Source organism: Phalacrocorax aristotelis, chromosome 2 (genome assembly GCF_949628215.1).
Source record: "Phalacrocorax aristotelis chromosome 2, bGulAri2.1, whole genome shotgun sequence".
Lineage (NCBI taxonomy): Eukaryota > Metazoa > Chordata > Aves > Suliformes > Phalacrocoracidae > Phalacrocorax > Phalacrocorax aristotelis.
Window position 1 is genome coordinate 75,936,795 of NC_134277.1, and position 21,079 is coordinate 75,957,873.

A 21,079-nucleotide genomic window follows, 5' to 3' on the forward strand; every position below is an offset into this window, starting at 1 on the left:
CCAGGGGATAATCTTTGCAGTTGCATGACCACATCAATTAAGGACAGTTTGTTTGTTTGTTTTTTAAGCCAGGAGAGTTAAACCTACCAGGGACAGGTTTATTCAGGTATAAATATGCTTTGTATGGATACAACATACTCTCCCTCCCACACGGCAATGCAGGGGAGGTAAAGCAATACAACTGAAGCCAGCACTGGCCTTTTTTACATACACACATCAGGCATGCATAGCTTTTGCACACACACAAAACCAAGGCGAGCACATGTGGGGCCTCTCCCTCTCTGTCACAGTCGCTCAATGGTGGGCAACAATTTAATGCATCTTCTTTCAGCGTGCAGATGACAGTAACCATCTAAAGGCAACTTGAACAAGAAACAGATTTACTCAGACTTCCTCCACTCCTACCTTCTACCCAAATTAATGTTGGAGTAGATAAGGCTGGAGAGCATTTCCCTTCCCTTTTTTTTAAGCCTTCCCTCAGTTTAAATGGTCTGACTCATCAACAACACAAAGATGACAAAATGTCTATTCTGCCCCCCAAATATTTTGGCATAATTTTGTTATCAAATTAAGGTACTCAATCCATGCCAGTTGGAAAAAAAAAAAAAAAAAAAGGGGCTCCTAGCACACTCATTGTATATGATTAGGATTTGGGGAGGGCGCGGAACATAACATCATCATAGGCAGAAAGTGAAAACAGCCAAAGGAAACGCCTACACTCTTCCTTTACAAAAGCTGCTTGTTGTGTCTGTCTGAACAATTGTTAAAAAAACCTGGAGGGGAACTAGAAGGAAAAAGATAACCGACTTTATTAAGAGCAAAAGATTGATTGAGCAATTGATTGCACTTAATTGGAACTGCGCGAGCAAAGGAGAGGATTTCAGGTTGTTTTTTTTTTTCTTGGTCTCACAGACATTCCTGCCACAGAACCCTGTACAGGCAGCAGCTGAGTTACCAAGCCCAGAGCTTAGGCTTGTTCCTTCTCCCAGGGCATTGCTTGCCTGGAAGCTGCCTTGCAGAGCTGACCTCTTCCACAGCACTGCCAATTGCAATACTTGAGGCCTCAAAAAGGAGTCGTCACAGGGTTAAACTTCAGACGTTGGTTTGCGCACCCATTTCTTTTCAGAGCTCTTTTTCTTTGCTTCTGAGGTACACTTACATTCATGAGAGGCTTTCTTCCTTAGCGACAAGGTCTAGAAACTTTATAGATGTGTTTTGGGGTTTTGTTTGTTTAATTTTATTTTTAAGATAATTACAAGATTCTCTTCTCATCAATTCATTTAAGGAGTGGAGTCCTTAAAAGAAAAACGTTATCCAATTCATAAAAATGAAATCTGGAAGAATTATATGACTAAACCTCACTGACCAAAGGTGCAGAGACAACACTGTTATGGGGCATATTTTCATGAAGTAGAGACTTCATTTTCTGGAGTTATGCACATAATAATGAAGTTGCAGCACAAGAGAGAACTAGCTTAGAGTTTCACAATCTTTCTCCCCAAAACAATCCTCAAGGGGAAAATGATAATGTGCATGAACAGTTAAAATAAAAGCAAAACCCGGCTCACCCCTTTGAATGAACAAATTCCTGTTAACATATTGTTGTTACCTTACAATGTATATTACCTTAATTTTCCTCTTAAGGAGCAGGAAGGACAGACATTCGTACTGCACAGATAAGAGCATGATTTCCAGTTAAAACAAAGGTTCCAGCAGTTAGGTTTGGATTTGCTTTGTTTAAAATCAAATTGCAAGGTATGTGGGCCTCAAACTTATCTAAACAGTACAGTCAGTACACAGACTCACAGAGTCATCGAGGTTGGAAGGGACCAGACCAACACAGCCTTCGTTTGTCTGTGTGATCACTTAATAAATATAAGGCCTTTTTGCCTGTGAAGGCAAGGAGTTGAACTAGATGGTCAGGATGCCTGCGTATGGCTGTGTTCTAACTTCCCAGGTGCGGGCAGCTGGTACCCTGTAAAGCTGCGTGCTCTGACGATGCATTTCACATCCACTGATCTTGTTTGCCTACTCTGAGCAAGAACAGAGGCTTTACCCGAGTATTTTAGGATGAGCAAGCTTGGTAAGAAAGCAAAGCAGGAGAGAATGCAGGAGTGACGGTTCAAGAGCAAATGACCAGTTTTGCAGATTGAGGCAATAACAGATGGCCGTAAAAATGGTAGGACCAAACAGCTGGTTTTTGTCCTTCCTCTTCACAAAAAAAAATAATATCTGAAAGCAAAATCATGAAAAGCAGCACCAATTTCTCCATTACCCCTTCTAGTTTTCCAGTGCGAGGCAAGAGACACATTGACAGAGCAAGAAGGCCAAGGAAACAAATAATGCCTTTTACAGTGAGGCTTTCCATACCAAGTTCCTCAGGACTAAGAGACAAACCAAAGGAGGAGGAACCAGCACGGGCTCATCTCTCTGTCAGACACACACCTCCTGTGCCAGCTGCCACAGTTGCCAGCCTCCTACAAGCCTCTCCACAGTCACCTTCTTTTCTGCCCATCTGCCAGGAGCTACTGCTTGCCCAGGTCTGCCAGCTGAGCTGCTTATCCGAGCACTCCCTCATCCATTCCCGTCAAAACAAGCCAGGTCAGCTAACATGGCTTGCCATATAGGTCTTTCCTAACCCAGTTCACTGGGACTGAGATGGGTTGGGAAACCGTAAGGTGAGCAATTCCACCAACAGACCCAAGAAGTCAGTAACCTTCAGCAGGAAGGCAGCGATCCATTAAAGGAAAAAAACCACCCAACCCTGACAGCCAAAAGAGTCAGTGTCACTGAGCCTTTACAGTCCTATTTGCACTAAGCCCACCCTGCACAGGACCACTGGTGCAGTCATGCACACGATTCTCCTCTTTTTGCAAACCGCCACATCACTCTGCAGCTACAATTACCTGTAGCTAGTGCTCGTTAAGTGCTTTGAAGATTAAAAGCACAGATACAAGTGTTAAATATTGTAATTATTCTTACTACATAGCATTGCTGCACTGAAAGTAGGGAGGGGTTGTTTTTCCGTGTTTGTATGTGGGAATACCATGACAGCTGCTCCTTTCTGTAAGTGAATTGCTGCCAAGGACCTTGATAAAGGGTTGTGCTTGAAGGAAAAGGACCAAGTCTGGGAGTTTTCTTGGAGTGCTGCATACCACAGTGAAATTAAACTGTGCTCTTACCAGGCTTCCACTGTCAGAACTTATTCCTACACATGCTGATTACCCTGAGCTGCCTCTGGCTCCAGGAGGAGCAGCAGTGACTCTCAGCAGCTTACCAGGGCTTGACCCTACATATAGCACGCAGAAGGAAACACACTCCCCTGAGAACTCAGCTCAGACAAACACCGTAAGTGCAGCCCTACAAGCATCAGACCCTGAAGTCCATGTTTCTGTTTTATTCAGCTCACACTTGGGGCTTTAGGGGAGACCTCTCCTTTAGTAAGGCCAGGGCAGGCAGGGGTTTGGGCTCTTCTTTCTGTTAAGGACACCTTCCAACCTTCCAGCATCGCAAAAGGACATAAGCCTGAACAGTTTCCCCATACCTTGCACGATTCTTCTGCAGTGTCTGTCTGGCACTGCCACCACTGAGCCCAGGAGAGTAGCCAGGGTAAAAGCCCTTGGGTTTAGTCCATTCCTGTTTATTCCCAGACACTAGTGGGAGAAGGAAGTTGTAAGAGCAGCACATAGTTCATTACCTCCTTGCACCTGCTCCAAATTATGCCAGGAGCTGAGCTGACACCTCACTGGCTTTCTGTAGCCAAGCACAAACAAGGCTGTGCTGAATTTGGGTCATGTCTGAAGACAAAGCCTTGAGTGACCACTTCAGTTTGTGGCATGAAGTTAAGTGTATTCCTGTGCACCTCTGGGCTCTGTGACACAGCACATACAACCAAGGGCTATAGCATTTAATCAGGCAGTGCTTCTCTGCGTGCACTGGGAGGTCATCTGAGCTAGAGCTGAAAAGAAATCCTATGACCTGCTGTTTCCATGTCTCAGCCTTTCCTCCCTTACCCTGCAACATCTCTGACCAGCTTTGAACCTCTCTGCATGAAGAGGCAGGTAGGCCCCACACTCCAAGAAGAAATGATGTTATGACCCATCTCCTTCACATTGTCAGGCAGCTTTTGGCAATAGATGGGAACTAAGAAAACCTGGGAAATACAACTCCTGCAAGAGCAGATGACCATCACCTAGAAGGATCCACCTTGCCTGCCCTTTCTGTACCCACACACACACGCAGGTAGTCCCAAAGATGTGAAGCCTTAAAAAAGGTGTGCTGTTCCCACCCAAATAGAACTTACTGGAGTGAAGTAAGCACCTGAAAACATATCCTCTCAAAGAGGCTAAGCATAAGCACAGGCAACAGCTGAAGCTGATAGCATATGGAGGAGGCATGTGCAGGCACCAAACTGACAGGGCCCAGTCGAAGACATGTTCAAGTACAAGCTTCTCCTGACTCCTATGGGGCTTGAAGGTGCCTGATGCCTCTCATGGGTATGGGAACTCATGGTGCAAATCCACAGTCATGTTGCAGCCACCCAGAAGTCCTTCTCTTAATCTGAAGCCTACTGACAGCAACAGAATTAAATTTGGGATCAGAGAGATAATTTGTGGAAAGAGGCATGCTTGTACCTTAACTAGCTTGTGCAGAAAGATCTTGTCCGTAGTCTTTCTGAAGGGGTGAGTAGGACAGAAAGTCACTAAAAATATATATTGATTTTTAAAATTTTTTTTAGCTCATTTGGTGGCATGGGAGAAGGTAGAAAGGTAGCAGAAGATGAAGGACTCACAAGAAAGAAGCCTCTGTGTGTCATAGGGGAAGGGAAAGGTTGTAGGAGGAAGCGTAGGAGGTGATGCAGACAAGCTCACTAAATTGCAAGGCAAAACGTGGATTTTTGTCCCCAAGGAAAACACCTCTGTACTGCTGTCAGGTCAAGCTAATAACGACACCTCTTTAGAGACTGTCATCTGTATTTCTTCTCTCTCCAAGAGGAAATATAATTAATAAGCAGCTTCTGTCTAGCAAGCAGCAACTATTTGCATTGTTGTATATGGAGATGGCAGCCTTCCTGATCAAGAAACACACCTTCTCTTTAGCAGTGGAGCTTCTGCTCATTCAGCCCAGTACACAGCTGCCATCTACAATGCTGCACACAACTTTGAAGAAGCCCCTTTCAGAAGGGGCTGAAGGTGGGCAGCGCTCACTGAAAGGACTATAAAAGTGATATTCACTGAGGTTTCTAAAGCCTCATTAAGTTGGTCGAGGGCATGAAAGCCAAGCTCCAGTATTTGCAGAGTCTTTCCAACACAGGATTTGCAATAGAATGCAAGTGTTGCTGGCGAGATGCAAATTCGCAGTGAATTCAGTAACTAATAGAACAACTTCCTTTGTTTACTATGCAGAGGATACAAGAAAATTAAGCTAATCTGGTGCTAATCCAACTCGCTGCTAAAAACACTTTTGACAAAGGCTGACCTCTTTGCTCCTGAATAAATATTAGCAATATGTTTGCGCATTGTTCAGCCAGGTTTGTAGACAGGCAAAGAAAAACGAGCAAAGAACTTAGTCATTTTTTTCCCCTACCAATTGTCAAATAAATTATGCACAAATACAAGCTTCCATCATTCATCTAGCACTAGACTAAACACTTTCTACTAAACTTAGTTTTCAGCATCGTGTTTCAGTTTATAGTTACATTTTTCCCTGGGCAAAGCGAGCCAGTCATTAGACAGCCTTCATAGGTTTCTACTAAACATGCTTGATTAAGTCTTTTAAGAAGGAGGAGGTAGAGGAAATTGTGCTTTAAAGTCAATGGGAACATTTCCATTCGCTTCAATGGGAAATGCACTGGAAGAGATAACATTATTTTGAAGACGTAATGAGCACACTTAACTATGCAATAAAAAAAACCTAACTATGCCACCGTTGCACACTACACATTCTGATGGGCAGCTTTCAAACCAAACAGACTAAGAAACCAACCTTAATGCTGGGGCTGCCCAAAAAAGCAGCTTTCCCTACCACCACCCCACAGTGCTACCTGGTATCTAATATACATACATGAAATCTAACAGTATCTCCCAAGCTCTAGTCTTGCTCACTCTCCAATGACTTAACTTCCATGAGTTCATTCACCATGGTGGTGCTGAGCTGGCACAGGTGCTTGCCTTTAATTTCTCCGAGCCACAGCTGATGCAATTCAGCTTAATGGCTTGAGGATCTGGCCTCATTTGAAAGGGAAAGCAGAATATGAAAAGAAAGAAAAAAAAATTCAAACATAAATTTCAAACATGAATTCAAACATGAATTTCTGGACTGATTTACTGCATGCCACACAGCCGTGCAAAGTCAGGATGACACATATGCAGAAGACAAAATAACTGCATGAAACTACTACATTTGGAATTTCTATGGGTAGGCAAATTGAAAAGCAGGCACACCTCAAGAGCACACCTTTGCTGCAGGTCAGCAAGAAAACTCCGTGTCATCTTTTTCTTCAAAGAGGTTTAGAAGGCTGCTGCCATTCCCCTAAATTTAGAAGAAAGAGGGACACGACGTACTATTCAGTCTATGCAAATCCATGATGAACACCACTGAATGCAACACCTGTGTTCACCTCTGCAGAGAGCAATCGTTTTAATCGAGTGGTTACCGTAAGCCCTTCTCTTCCAAAGGAAATGGTCTATTTTATCCCCAGTCCGATTGGTTCCAGATGAATCCTTGAAGAGTATCACCCAGGATAATTATGCTTATTCATTATTAGCACATCAGCTTGAGATCCTGGGCACAGTCAGGAGCTAGACAGTGTACAAATGTAGAATGGGAGGCAGTCCTTACCTTGCTGAGATTACAATCTCTAAAGTCATAGGGGGAAAAAAAATAGACAAACAAGCTCAGCAAATGTTGAAAGCTAGAGGTGTGGTGGAGGGCTCGCATTCCTCCCCTTATTCATTGTGTAGATGCAAAACAAGCCCAGCCTCTGGAGAGAAATAGATGTCTCACGGAGAGACACAAAACTCTTCCCATGGCCCAAGGAGGCCATCCCTGTCCTTTCACAGAGCTCTCTCCTAACTGGAAGAGTTGTTTCAGTCGTAGCTGTGCCCATGGTGCATATTAAGGAGAGCACAGCTAGATGTAAGCCTGATAGCCTCCTCTCTTCACTCAGCACGCTTGGCAGCTTCAGCTCAGGGCTTTCAAAAGGACCAGTCTTTGGAAGTCCTGCTGTCTGCATTTTTTTCCTCCAGAACCATGCTTTTCGCCTTCAAGCTCAAGGCCCGAGTAACAAGGAGAGAGGCAATGGCATAAAAAGCTATGTGACTACTGCCAAAACGTGTCACCTTGAGTCACTCCATCCAAAAACCATGAGGCTCTGGCCAGAGTTGAGACCCATAAAGCCCAGAGATATGCGGTGCAGAGCTGATAAGGACCTTCCTTTCAAATTTATCCCAAAGCCCAAGACATTATCTATTGGATCAGCCCCTGCAGGTACTCAGACGCCACTCTGCCTACTTTTTGGATCCCATTGGGATTTAGGCTGAAAACAGGTGCCAAGATGCTCTGACTCAGGCGGTTGCGGGCGTGCCCAGCAGCAGAGCTACCGGTGCCTGGGGAACACGCAGGTAAAACACAGAGGCACCAACCGAGGCTGGATGCCTTCAAGGTTAGATGGGTTTTCAAAGTGGGGCAAAGGGGAATTGCTGTGATTTTGACTTATGTGGTCTGAACTCCACTTATGCCCTGTTGCAGGTGACCAAGTCCCCCTCTGAAGCTGGCCCTTAAAAAAGCCGTCCTCGTTTCCTCCACACTATTCTCTCCACTTAATTTAAGTGCGCCTAATCAGGAAATCTACCTAATTGGAATATCTCTGTTAAAAATCAGGGATGCTTACTAACAATGACTGCATCTTGATCGGGACGGTAATATCACTTAATTGGGATGCCTTCAGGTATCTTAGTGGTTTGGGTTTTTTATGTCTCAAGCTCAAGCTAGTCTTGTCTGTCTGCTCCTCATAAAACAGCTTTCAGTTCCTCCTTAGTAATGATACAGGCAAACGATGATGTAAGTTACTTTAACATTTTTTGCTTCTGGCTGTTAGTTGGTGTGGGAGGGGCAAATTACCTGTTTCTGTGGGTGTTCTTGCCACAGGGATGGTTAGGGTAGCTTCAGTCTCCATCCCATGTGAACCCTCCTTCTACCTTCGTGGGCCTCCCCGTCGTGCAGGGAGCATGCCGCTGCTCTCCAGAAGGCTTCAGGGAAATGCTGTTTTCTGCTACCTGGCCAGCCTGTTTAAACTGGGGGGGCAAGCTACCAGCCAAAGTGTCCTACCACGAGCGTTCTGTTTGTAACTTGCAGTTTCAGTGTTTGCAGCATCCACAGCTCTGAGAGCGAAATTGTCTATTAAAAGAAAGCGATGTATCTGCCTGTCTACCCAACCAACCACACTTACACCCCACAGTTATACATGTGCAATTAGTTCTTAAATGTAAGCCTCAGCTATGAATCCCTGGCTCTACTTGGGGGTTACCAAGGTAAATAGAAAATGTAATGTTTAAAAATAATCCCTCAACTGTCTTTTCCTTCACGCTATACCATCTTAAAAGACCTGTATTTTCATTTGTCAAATGAAGCACCTCTAAATTGATCGTCTAGCACTGGGTACAAGCTTGTGTCCTCTTCTGCTTTGCGAAATAGAGGAGTTGACCTTGTTTGGCTTGGCTGGTGCCATCCTCACACACAAACATTAGCCATGTTGCCATCACAGTTGGCCAGCCAGTCTCACTGGGGCAGGAATCGGGGCATGAGCAGTGGCCAGAGCCACACATCCAACATGCAATGGTCCAGCGAAAGGGACCACCTGAATAAGAAAAAGAATGACTGAAAGCTTTGCTTTTATTTGGTTTTCGAGAGCAAAGAACTCTGGTTGAAGGGACACTGAAATACACACTCCTTCGGTGCAAATTTTCTTTTTCCAATCATGCCTATCAGCCTGTTTATGGATTTGCAGAAACGGTACTGCACATGGCCTTGCGGAGGCAGGAGAGAGAGAAAGAATTGGAAATGGCAGAGATAGCATACTCAGGAACTGAACGATGACTTCTTTCACCTTTAAACGGTACACTGCTTAGTTTTGAGGGCAGAGCCCTACTAGAAAGAGGGGCTTGTCTGGGGTCACAGCCCATGGGACTCCTGCAGCTGCAAGTTCCATCTGTTTGTTACACAGGACACGTTTAAAAATCCATCTCTTTTGTGCATTCCCTGTGTTTTATGGAAAATAGCAGATACGTCTTGAGAGCTCTATTTTTTAAACTATTCCTCCACCTCTTTTTATTATACTTCACTTTTCTGCAGAGCGAAACATTGTTTTCTGCATGTAAACAACTCTAATGGGTTACTTCCAGCAGTGCGCAAATAACTGTGCAAAGAGAGCATTTGTGGCTTCATGAAAGTGCGTATGCAGATACCTAAGTTTTATTACTTGTATTACCATAGCTCCTAGGAACCTTAAAGGAGACTAGTTCTTTGGTGCGATTGTACTTAATACCCGTAAATGCCTTGTAAAACTCTGGAAACCATGCGAGCACCTAGCTTTGCATATATATGAGCGTGTGTGTGTATATGAGCACGCGTGAGTGCATAGTCACACATCTCTCTAACCCTACAACTGCGCAAAAGCATCTGCCTCTGGATTTACCAGGCAGTTTTATGAAGCTGTCCTTTGGAGGTTGAACACATCAGTAATTAGACAGCAAGGGGGAGGTTAAAAAACAGAAATACTTTTCCTGGAAACCAACACTTTTTTCATTCGCAAGTTTTATTGGCAAACCTGGCAACCAGTAAAGACATTCCTTGGCAGAGCGAAGGAAATAATGGCCCGGATGGAGCTGGCATCGCTCTAGCGCTCGCCTCCAACAACGAGCTGCGCCTCGCGAAATCGGCACCGCGTGGCCGCGCTCCCGGCAGCTCAACGGCGGCAAAACGGCGGCGGGAAGGGTTTGGGTGGGTTTGTTTTGCGTGGGAAGGGGAGACTCGCGGGGAGCCGCCGTGCGCGGGCAGGTGCCCGGCTGCGGGGGGGAGGGCGCGGGAGGCGGGACCCGCGGAGAGGCGCGGAGAGGCGCGGAGCAGCGCGGAGCAGCGCGGAGCGGCGGGGACGGCAGTGGCGGGGGCGGCCCGGGAGGGGGAGCCCGCGGACCGCGCAGCGCCCTGCCGCCGCGCAGGTGGCCGCCGGTGCGGTGCGGTGCGGTGCGGCACCGTCTCCCCTTCCCCGGGGTGGGGGAAGCGGCTTTTCTCCTTGCTTGTGCGCCCTCCCGCTCAGGCACCGGCGGCTTGAGGGCCGGGAGGGGCGGCCTCCCCCCGCGCAGCTCTCCGCGGAGGGCGGGGGGGTGTTCTGCCTTCCTCCCGCCCACCCCCCCCGCCAAGGGCCGCCCGCAGCGGGGCAGCGCCCGGTCGCGGCTCTCAACAGGACTGCGCGCCTTCATCACACACACCCCCCCGCACCCCCACGTCTGCCGCTCACCCTCCCGAAAAACCTCTCAGCCCTCAAAAAACGAGTATGCAAAAAGCAGGGAATAATGTATCCAGGGGCTGATCTCTATCTGCTACCTAATGACTTGCCAAGTACTTATCACTTCCCAGACTAGGAACTGTCGCTTCATTCTAATGTAAATAAACCCTTTATACAAATAAGTCTCTCTCTCTCCTCCCGTCTGCTAAGGCAATAGGTGGAGATGGAGCGGGACAGGGCTGCAAAGGTTCACGCTTCCAGTTTCGTTGCTCCGTGTGTGTTTTCATTTATGTGATTCCAGAGAATCCAATGGATTCAGCCCCCCTCCGCCCTCGCTGCCCCTCCCAGAGAAAGGAAGGAAATAAGGGAGGAAAAGGAACACAAAAGGGACAAGGGACCTTGGAAAGTAAAAGAAAAAAAAAAAGGAGGGGGGGAAATTTCCATGTCTGGCTATCTTCTTGTCGTTTTGGAGAGACTTTTTAACACCCCCAGTCCCCCAGACGTTAGTATTTTACTGTGAGATGCCAAAGCTAGAGAACTTACTAAATTAAAGGTTTCTTACGCGCTTGCGGGTTTGTTTTTCACTGTGTGTGTATGTGTGTGTGATAGCAGCCTACCTGAATAGCAGAAACAACACAAGAAGTTTCCCACAGCCTGGTTTTTGTTTTTATTCCTAGTGCCGGGACATCTCTGGGACGCAACCCGTGTCACAGAGGCGAATTATATGTGTGACCGCGGTAATTATCGTGGGAAGACGAAACGCGCGGGGTCCGACCTCCTCATGGTCTCGGTTCTCCCTTGTAAATGTAATGCAAAATTCGCTTTTAGATCCCGAACGTGAAATCAAGGTATTTCTCTTGTGAATTACACGAAGCCCATGACCGCTGCCGCATTTACTGCAAAGGATCATTTATTTCTCATTCAAGAACGAGAGCCTAAAACATGCCAAAGGGAACGGAGCGCTCATTTTCGTATTAAGCTGTGTTCTTTATGTCTTAAGATAAAAGACGCCCAGGATTGGAGAACTAACTCGGTTTATTTATGGAATTGTTAGCCCACGTTAATAAAACAACAATCACGCCTGTTTGCTTAACTGAGTGCCACGCAGAGCTTGAATTTAGAGCTCAGCTTAATTGCACAGGCTGAAATGGCAGAGGTGCTGGCTGCAAGGACGGGAGGGAAGGATGGCTGTCACCTACGTCCAGCGGCTATAAACGGGGGACAAGTAGGGGACTTTCGGCACAATAGGTTTTTCCACTGGTGAAGCACAGATTTGGTACGACCACTTCCCTCCCTGCCCCCCGAAAGGATGTCAGCGGTTTTCTCCTGCGGTGTCGCCCGCTGTTTAGGGAACGTGGAAAGCTGCATCCTGAGATGCAAAGAGCCGGGCTGGGTGGCTGGTTTCGGAGTTCCAGGGCTACTGCTGTGATGTTGGAGCCAAAAGAAAGAGAGAGCAGCGAAGCTCTGACGGGGTCTAAACATAAACAGCCCGGGGCTGGAAGGCAGTTCACCTCCAGGTCTTTGAGGGGCGAGGACAACCCACAGAGAATTGTTTGGGTCCACCTGGGCTTTTTTTTCGCCCCCACCCCCAGGTCAAATGGTAGCCCCTCCGCCTACCGCTCCGATGTCATCTTTCTTTCTGACATGTCCGTAAATAAGGTCGCAGATGACCACACACGCGAAGCCTCGGAGGGTTTCAAGCAAAGCGCGGCTCCCCCGGCCCGGGGCGGCCCGTCGAGGCTCCCGTCCCGGTGTCGCGCGAGGGAGGAGGCGGCAGCGGCCGTGCCCGCTGCCCGGGTGCCGGCGGGGGACGGGGGACGGGGGACGGGCACGGTGCCCCGGCTGCTGCCGTCCTGCTTCGTTTTGGCGGCAGACCCAGGCGGTGCACCTCGAATGGTGCTCTCCCATCCGGAGGCCGGGCTGGATATCACGGCAAAGGCAGGGCGCTGGGGCAAGGCAGCTCTGCGGGGGACCGGGGCAGAGGAACCCCAGCGCCGAGGACTCTCCCTGGGTGGTACCCAAACACACCGGGGAGGTGGGGAGGGGGGAACAACTCGTATTCCTGCCTCACGAAACCCGTTCCCTCCCCCCCTGCGCACACCCGCAAAACCCCAAATCCCTCCATGAACCTTCACAATGGTGACTTTTGTGCCTCGACTAGAGAAACCAGAGTCCTGCTGGTTTGAGGTATGTAACTTAACACACAGTAGTAATTGCGTCAGTTCGCAATTATAGCATCAGCGCGGCTATTGCAAAATATATCAGATGCAAATTACAGGGGATTAATACCCCCCCCCCTTCTCTGTGCTGAAACTTCTCGGTGTTACTCCAGCCTCTGCCTGAGAAACAGCTTCGCTACCATAAACATTGTCCAGATAAAAAGAAAAAGTCTGTAAAGGGTCCGGCTCTGGCAGCGGCACGTTACCGCGGCCGCTCGTGGGAGCGAGCGGGAAGCCCACGGAAATTGTTTTTAACGGCAGGTAATACCGTGGGAAAACCGGATGACCTGGGCTGCATGGAAACGTGCTAAAATGCCCTTTTTTCTTCTTTTTTTTTTTAGCAAAGCGAGAGAGAGTTTTGAAAATATAAAGTGTTGGAATTGACATCTAGTCCAGTGCTTGCACATTTATTAATTCTGCCGTGGTGGGAGGAAAGGGAAAAACGTGTAATTAGGCAGGAGCAGGTGAAAGATTCCAGCCGATGAAATACAACAGGCTAAACGGGATAATGTATTCACCATTAAAGGACTGACATTTATTACCAAAAGGAGACCCGTTATGTTTGACTATGAAAAGGAGCAGATATTAGGCTATATAAATTACCTTCTTCACATTACTTGCATCTCATGTAAAATACATACTTTTATTTTTTTTTAATTAACCAACGGATTGGTGTTTCAGAGGAAGGGTCATACCCGCTAAAATACCACCAAGCAAACGATGCGCCTTTAACACGCTCCAGAGACATGATCCCCAAAGCAATCGATCACAGTAAAAAGTGAGGAAAGGGGGTCTGAAACCAGTGAAGCCAAAAGGGTCTTTTGACGTATTTGTGGTGTCACAAGATCAGGGAGGGTAATTCATCTCACAAACACACACACGTCTTTCCCGTACAAATTCCACGCCTTAAAATAGATTTCAGCTTGTTCTTTTCAGCTGACCTATTATTAACGCTAATGAAGTTTCAGAGGTACAGGCTGCAAAATGAATGAAGAGCACCGGCTTGGATTTCGAGTATCTGAAGTACTGGTAAAATACCACTGTGCAATATGCATGCGAATCTCCTCGTGTGTCAAGTACGACGAAAAGGAAATCTTCTTTCTTAAAATGTAACAGCAAATTAAAAGGGAAATTTAAAAAAAAAAAAAATAATAACCGAGCCCTCACTCTCTGCACCCTTTGAGTTCCCGTTACAGTGTTATTCTGATCAGAGCCCAGATATTCTTTCGGATATTTAGACAAAGGCAACAGCAACGCAAACCAAATCTTCCCAGCAGAACCGGCCAAACAGTTTAAGAAACATTCATTTTAGCGTACTTTTTTTTTTTTTTTTTTTTTTTTTGACACACCTGCATATCACGGAGTCCGCTCTGAAGCAGCTCAGGAACACAAGTATGCCCCTCTCCGTCTTAAATAAATACATAAGTAAACCTAGGACCCGCTTTCCGTATCACATCCCAGAAGGTCTGTAAAGATTACCTGAACGAGCGAGCTAAAGACCCCGCACAAAGAACCGCGCCCGTGTTTACAAACAGCGGAGGCAACGGGCGCTTGCTTTGCAGGCGGAGGGAGGGAAGCCCTTGGTGGCTGATTAATAGAGAGGAGCTTTGGAGGACTCGTCAAAGCCCTGTCAACCGGAGGAATGCGATCTCTTCAGCGGCGTTTGGCCACGCAGGCAGGCAGCTGGCTGCGGGCTGGGTGGCTGCTGCTGCTGGGGGCAGGGGCGTCTCACCCCACGCACCCCCAGACCCCCACCCCCATTTTCCCCTCCGTCCCCGCGGGCGTGGCGGGTGGAAGGCAGCCGGGGTGAGGCAGAGCCCCGTGCCCGGGGAGGGCAGGGAGCGAGCCGGCGCACCTCCGTGGAGCCTGCCCGCTGACACAGGCGGCAGCCCGCAGGGAAGGGGAGGGGGGAGCCCGGCGGGAGCGCGGGGGGAAAACAGAGGAACGAGCGAAAGAAACAAACAAGTGGGGGAGAAACACGCGTGGCGGAGCGCGAGGTGCGCGCGTGGGTGGGAAGAGCTCCGGGGGAGCATATACATACATATGTACACACAGACGCTGGTGCAAGCATGCACGTCGTGCGTGTGCGAGGGTGACCGCGCGCGTAAGGACGCGGGTGGGCGGGCAAGCACGGGGCAGTAGGGCACGGGCGCGCAAAATGCGCGGGCGCGGGAGGTTCCCCGCGGGTGCGCAGCGGCCCGCGCCAGCCCGGGGCTCGGCGGCGCTCAGGGCGCCCGCGTGTGCCGGCGAGCGTGTGTGGCCGGTCCCCGAGAGCTGCAGCTCCCAGGGCTGCTGCGGGGTTTTTTTTTCCCCCCTCCTTCTTTTTTACTCTCTCTCTTTTTTTTTTTTACTCGCTCGCTCCTCTTTTTTTTTTTTCCCTCCTCATTCAGAGCCCCGGGTGTCTCCCGGCCCTCATTGGCCGCCGCGGCTCGGCGGGGCGGAGCTGGGCCGCCCGCAAAAGGAGGAAAAGAAAAAAAAAAGGAGAGGAAAAAAAAAAAAAAAAGGAGACCGAGAGAGGAGAGGGAGGAAAAAAAAAGGGAGAAAACTGTAAGTGCGTAAAAAAGTTCTCGCCGTGGTGACGGATGCTCAAAAGTTCAGGAGTTTTTCCGATGCTTCCCAAAGCAGCCTGCGACTGAAAAAGAGACTGAAAAAAAGCGAGAGGGAGAGAGACAGGGAGACTTTGCACTGGGAGATCGGGAAGGTGGATTTTTTTCTTCTTCTGCTCGCTTAAAAAAAGCCAACAAAACACATCCCTCTACTTTTGTCCCTCCTTTGCAGACAACTTGTTGCAGATCCCCGTGGAACAAGGAACTGGGAGCGTGGGAGCCTCTTTGCAAAGGTTTTATTTTCTTAATACTCTTTCTGCGTTTGGAAGTTGCTTTCTCCGCTGCGATTACTTTTTTTTTTTCCCTCCCCCGTTTTCTTTTTAAAAGCATTTTTCCCCTTTTTCACTGCCCTCCTTTTTTTCCCTTTTTTTTGAACCCCCCCCCTCCGGGTGGAGTGCGGAGCTTGCCGGTGGGCTTTCCTGGGCGAAGAAGAGGAGACTTTCGGCGCTGCCGTCGTTATTCTTCCTCCCTTTTTCCGCGCTCCGCCGGGGGGGTGGGGGGGTGGGGGTTGCCCGGCCGCCCGGTCCAGCTCGGTCCGCGGAGCGGCGGAGGGGTGGAGGGGGAAGGGACGCGCTGTTTGGTCCGGCGGGGAGGGTGGGGGAAAGCTGACGGGAGGACATGCAGGCTCGCTACTCCGTGTCCAGTCCCAACTCCCTGGGAGTGGTGCCGTACCTCGGCGGAGAGCAGAGCTACTACCGAGCCGCCGCGGCGGCGGCCGGCGGGGGCTACACGGCCATGCCGGCCCCGATGAGCATGTACTCCCACCCGGCCCACGAGCAGTACCCGGCCGGCATGGCCCGCGCCTACGGGCCCTACACGCCGCCGCCGCAGCCCAAGGATATGGTGAAGCCGCCCTACAGCTACATCGCCCTCATCACCATGGCCATCCAGAACGCGCCCGATAAGAAGATCACCTTGAACGGGATCTACCAGTTCATCATGGAGCGGTTCCCTTTCTACCGGGACAACAAGCAGGGCTGGCAGAACAGCATCCGCCACAACCTCTCCCTCAACGAGTGCTTCGTCAAGGTGCCCCGCGACGACAAGAAGCCCGGCAAGGGCAGCTACTGGACCCTCGACCCCGACTCCTACAACATGTTCGAGAACGGCAGCTTCCTCCGCCGCCGCCGCCGCTTCAAGAAGAAGGACGCCGTCAAGGACAAGGAGGAGAAGGACCGCCTGCACCTCAAGGACCATGCCCCGCCGCGCCCGCCGCCGCCCGCCGCCGCCGCCGCGGCCGCCGAGCCCGAGGGCGGCCCCGCCGGGGGCAGCGCCGCGCCGCCGCCGCCGCCCGTCCGCATCCAGGACATCAAGACGGAGAACGGCACGGCCTCGCCGCCGCAGGCCGTGTCCCCCCCGGGCGCCGCGCCGCCGCTCGGCACCGTGCCCAAGATCGAGAGCCCCGACAGCAGCAGCAGCCTCTCCAGCGGCGGCAGCCCTCGCAGCACCCTCCCCTCCAGCCGCTCCCTCAGCCTGGAGGGCCCCGAGCCGCCGCCGCCGCCCCCGCCGCCGCCCCCGCCGCCGCCCCCCCACCACCACGGCCCGGGTTTCAGCGTGGACAACATCATGACCTCGCTGCGGGGCTCGCCGCAGGCCGCCGCCGAGCTGGGCGCCGGCCTCCTGGCCCCCGCCGCCGCCGCCCCGCGCACCGGCATCCCGCCCGCCCTCTCCCTCGGCGGCTACTCGCCGGGACACAGCTCCGTTTACGGCTCGCCCTGCGGCCAGGCGGCCGCCGGCGCCGCCGCCGGCACCTACCACTGCAACATGCAGGCCATGAGCCTCTACGCGGCGGCGGGCGGTGCCGACCGACCCGGCCACCTGCCCCCGGCCGCCGCCGCCAGCCCCGCCGAGGACCCGCTGCCCGACTACGCCATGCCCGCGGGCGGCGGCGGCGGCGGCGGCGGGGCGGGGGGCGGCGGGGCGGGGGGCGGCGGAGCGCTGGGGCACGGCGGGCTGGGCGGCGCGGCGGGCGGCCACCAGGAGGGGCACCACCCGCACCCGCACCCGCACCAGGGCCGCCTGGCCTCCTGGTACCTCAACCAGGCGGCGGCGGCGGCAGCGGCGGCGGCGGCGGCGGCGGGGGAGCTGGGCCCGCTGGCGGGCGCGGCGGGCTACGCGGGGCCGCAGCAGGGCTTCGCCGCCGCCCCGAGGGAGGTCTTCGAGGCGCCGCGGCTGGGCCTCAGCGCCTCGCCGGGCGGCGGCGGCGGCGGCGGCGGCGGGGCGGGGGGCGGTGGCGGCGGCGGCGGCGGCGGCGGCGGGGCGGGGGGCGGCGGCAGCTGTCAGATGGCCTTCCCCGGCAGCCAGCCGCTCTACCGCACCTCCGGGGCCTTCGTCTACGACTGCGGCAAGTTCTGAGCCCGCCGCGTCGCGCCGCGCCGCACCGCGGGGAGACGGCGGGGACACCGCCACCGCCGCGGGGACACCGCCACCGCCGCGGGGACACCGCCACCGCCGCGGGGACACCGCCACCGCGGGGACACCGCCGCGCCGCCGGCCCCCGCCGCGCCCGCGGAGGGAAGCGGGCTCACGCGAAAAGCTTTTGTACAGAGACAGCCCCAAAGCATGTCTTGGTTTGTTAAAGGACAGTGTTACTCCAATAACACGTAAGTTTTTTTTTTAATTGCTTTGAGAAATACTTCCTCCCCCCACCTCTTCCCCATCCCTTAAGGTATTGGCATGCCCCGTGTTTAAAAGGGGGCGAAAAGTCCAGCGTAGAGTTCCAGCTTCTTCCCTCCCCTCTCCCCCCGCCTTCCTCTTTTGCAAGGACTTGTTTTAAAATGTAAATTGCGACATAGTAATTTATTTTTAATTTGTAGTTGGATGTTGCGGACCAAACGCCAGAAAGTGTTTCCCCCTTCCCTGAAAAGTGACGTTAAAATTGACTGAAACGCTGATTTTTTCACTATATATAAAAAGGGAAACTGTATTAATCTTATTCTATCAATATTTTTCTTTTTTTTTTTTGTTGAAAATATTCTGAAGGTATTGCATTGTTTGTTTATTAATAAATTACCATTCAGTTGGAATGATCCTTTACACGTCTGTATATTTCAATACTTTCACTTAGAGAGCGAGAGAAAGAGAGGGAAAAGGGATTTCATAACTAACGTTGTCGCTGGAACAGCTCGTTCCCCTCCGCACAAATTCCAAAGACCATTTAGGAACTGCCAGGTCGAAAAAATCCCTTTTCAGTCTCTTCTGCAATATGTTCCACTTAGTCAGCTCGCCTTATCCGCTAGGAAAAAAATACTTTCCCGTGGCAGCTCTGAGTTGGCAAATAAACAAACACGTTTTCTTAGCAATTAATGGGCAAGACCTGGAAACATTTGACCATGCACAGTAGTGTGACTATGTTACGGCTTCTTAAATAACGTGCCTATGTAAGGATATATGAAGCGATAACTCCGAGGTAGAAGTACATGCACGAGGTTCCTGCCCTTGTGTAACCGTGTATATATCGAGCTATCCATCTCTGCGTGTGTATTTCAAATGTATTTATACATAGGATTTCCATATGTATCTATATTTAAAGAAGGATTACGTATTTAGTCATAGCGTCATATACGCATTGCCTGTGTTTCTAAACCCCACGATGTATAGCAGATGCCAGATATTCTGTAGTACGTGTATTCTTAAATACAATGTAAGCGTATAAATCGCCGCTTCGTAGAATTGGTAGCAGTGCGCGCAATCACGTCCGTGAAGCCGCTTCTGTAATATATATTTTTAAAGACTATTTTATTTCAGGAAAAAAAAAAAAAATTAGTTGGATTAAAGGGTGCTCGTACAGCCTGTCCTTACACATTTCTAGCTCTGCTTTACTCCTGTCCTTTAGGGACATTGCTGGTCTCTTGGAAGTGCCCCAATTGCTCGGACTGAAATTATTTCAGAAAGAGTTTGTGTGGGAATTTTTCCTATATAGTTGTTCGGGAATTTTTTTATTTTTATATTTTTTTTGTCTCTTTCCCTCTCTCCTTTTTCCTTAAATCGGGAGGAAAAAAAATTACTACCAGGGTAGTAGATGAGTGCTGCACAGACTGACATCTTGTCAGATCAAGAATCTCACCTTCTGGACAATTTGCAATTAAGAACCTACGGGCAATGGGGATCACCTTCCCCCTTTGTAAATAACCACCAAAATGCAATAAATTCATTAACTTAAAAGAATCTGCCTTGTCAGTCAGACTTGGGAAGAAGATTATTTGATTAGAGAGATTTAAGGCCTAAAGTTTGCTTTCAAGATAATACAGTTTCCTATCAGTATCTCTTATCTAAAGGCAACACTTAGCAGTAATTGCTGTTGCATTGTAAAGGGTTACACTGTAAATAAATACCACGGTATTTACAGTTAAACCTTATTACCTCGCTTTTGAGCTGTGCTCCCCCTCCAAAGCAATAATCTAATATTCAGAAAACACCTTCAGCAGATCGAATGAAACGGGGGTGTGTGTGGGGGTGTGTCGTTTTACAAGGTTGGCTTAAAATATGTTTATTTAAGTACCGCATAGTCTCTGCTTTTTTCGTGCTAGTGCCTCTAAAGAGATTACCGGCCTTGTTTATATTTATTTGTTTGCTAAGTTGGGTGAGAGAAACTCAAAACGCTCCGTCGTCCGGTTATGGTAAAGCTGAAGGGAAGGACGAGCAAAGCTGATCGCCTTCGCTTCGGGGGGCACGTATTAATCGTAGCTCCCCGTTTTTCACCAATAAAGGGAAACAAAAGGTGCCCTGTTCCCGCTCGGGCTCACCTTCTGCTCCCCAGCGTCCCTGTCCCGGTCCCGAGCGGGGCGCAGCCGAGCCGGCGGCTCCCGCCTCCCCTCTCCTTGTGCCCGGGCTTGCGGTGCCGGGGGCACGGCGGGGCTTTGGCCGCCTCCCTCCTTCGCTCCCCCTCCTCGGAAAGGGGAGCCCCGGCGCCGGCAGCTCCCTCCCTCCGCCCCCGGCAGCTGGGTTTGCCAGAGGGGTGGCTGCACGGTAACGCTGTCCCCCCTCCCCCCCGCCCGGTATTTAAAATAAAACTAAAAATTAAAGAACGGAGAGGGTAGAGAGGCGGTCGCATGTACTATTTGCCTGTTATTTTTGCTGCGATCGGGCGCCGGCTTTCCTGTATTTTGGGTTTGCTCGGCCGTCTCCAGCGGTAGGGTGTTTGTGGCGAAAATAAATCGGAGGGAAAGCAGTTGTTAGCAAGGCTTGTTTAATCACCCGTTGCATTGTCAGTGGTGCTGCTTGACTAGGGGAGCTGGGGAGGCCTGGGGGGCAGTGTGGGGCTTGAACAAGTGCCGTCTATAATTACTGCCAATGCCCCGGGGCGGCCCGCTGCCCTCCGCGGCCCCGGCACCGCGGGGAGGGGGGGAGGAGGAGGAGGAAACGCGCAACCTGCGCTCCCCGCGGTTCTGGCTGCAAAAGGGGCGGGTGGAGGCGGCTCGCCTGGCCGGGGGGGGCGGCTGGCAGGCAGGGAGGGGGCGAAGGCAAACGTCCCGCTAGGCCTCCAGGTAGGTCGTGGCGGGATCCTCTGCCCGCCCCCCCAGCCCCCGGGAGGGGATCCCTTTCCTGAAGTGACATGCGTGGTCGCGGCGGAAGGTCACCTGCCGGTTCTGGCTGCGACGGGCTGGCTCCCCGCACACGCGTGCTTCGGCTTGGGTTTTAAAACAAAACGTTATTATCGGTTGGCTATTTTTTTTTTTCTGTTCTCCCCCTCCGCACAGAAGTTATTCGCAACGAACACAACATTAAGGGGTGCAGAGGGTGTCGTGTGT

General features: G+C 50.9%; 1 protein-coding gene across 2 annotated transcripts; it reads left to right on the top strand.

Moving 5' to 3' along the window:
- Positions 1-13,352: 13,352 nt before the first annotated feature.
- On the top strand, positions 13,353-18,365 carry FOXC1 (forkhead box C1). Of its 2 annotated transcripts, none has more exons than XR_012659081.1 (2): positions 13,353-17,932; positions 18,146-18,365. XR_012659081.1 is itself a non-coding variant. In XM_075084160.1 (2 exons), exon 2 carries the CDS (start codon positions 15,948-15,950, stop codon positions 17,682-17,684), a length of 1,737 nt encoding a protein of 578 aa, XP_074940261.1. In that variant the 5' UTR covers positions 13,353-15,424; positions 15,502-15,947; the 3' UTR covers positions 17,685-18,365. The 2 variants fall into 2 exon arrangements, 1 of the variants encoding a protein (XP_074940261.1); XM_075084160.1 differs by having other exon boundaries at positions 13,353-15,424; positions 15,502-18,365.
- The last annotated feature ends 2,714 nt before the right edge of the window (positions 18,366-21,079 follow it).

Excerpts from the sequence above, each read along its gene's own strand:
- FOXC1 (XM_075084160.1), top strand. The coding sequence starts at position 15,948 with ATGCAGGCTCGCTACTCCGTGTCCAGTCCCAACTCCCTGGGAGTGGTG.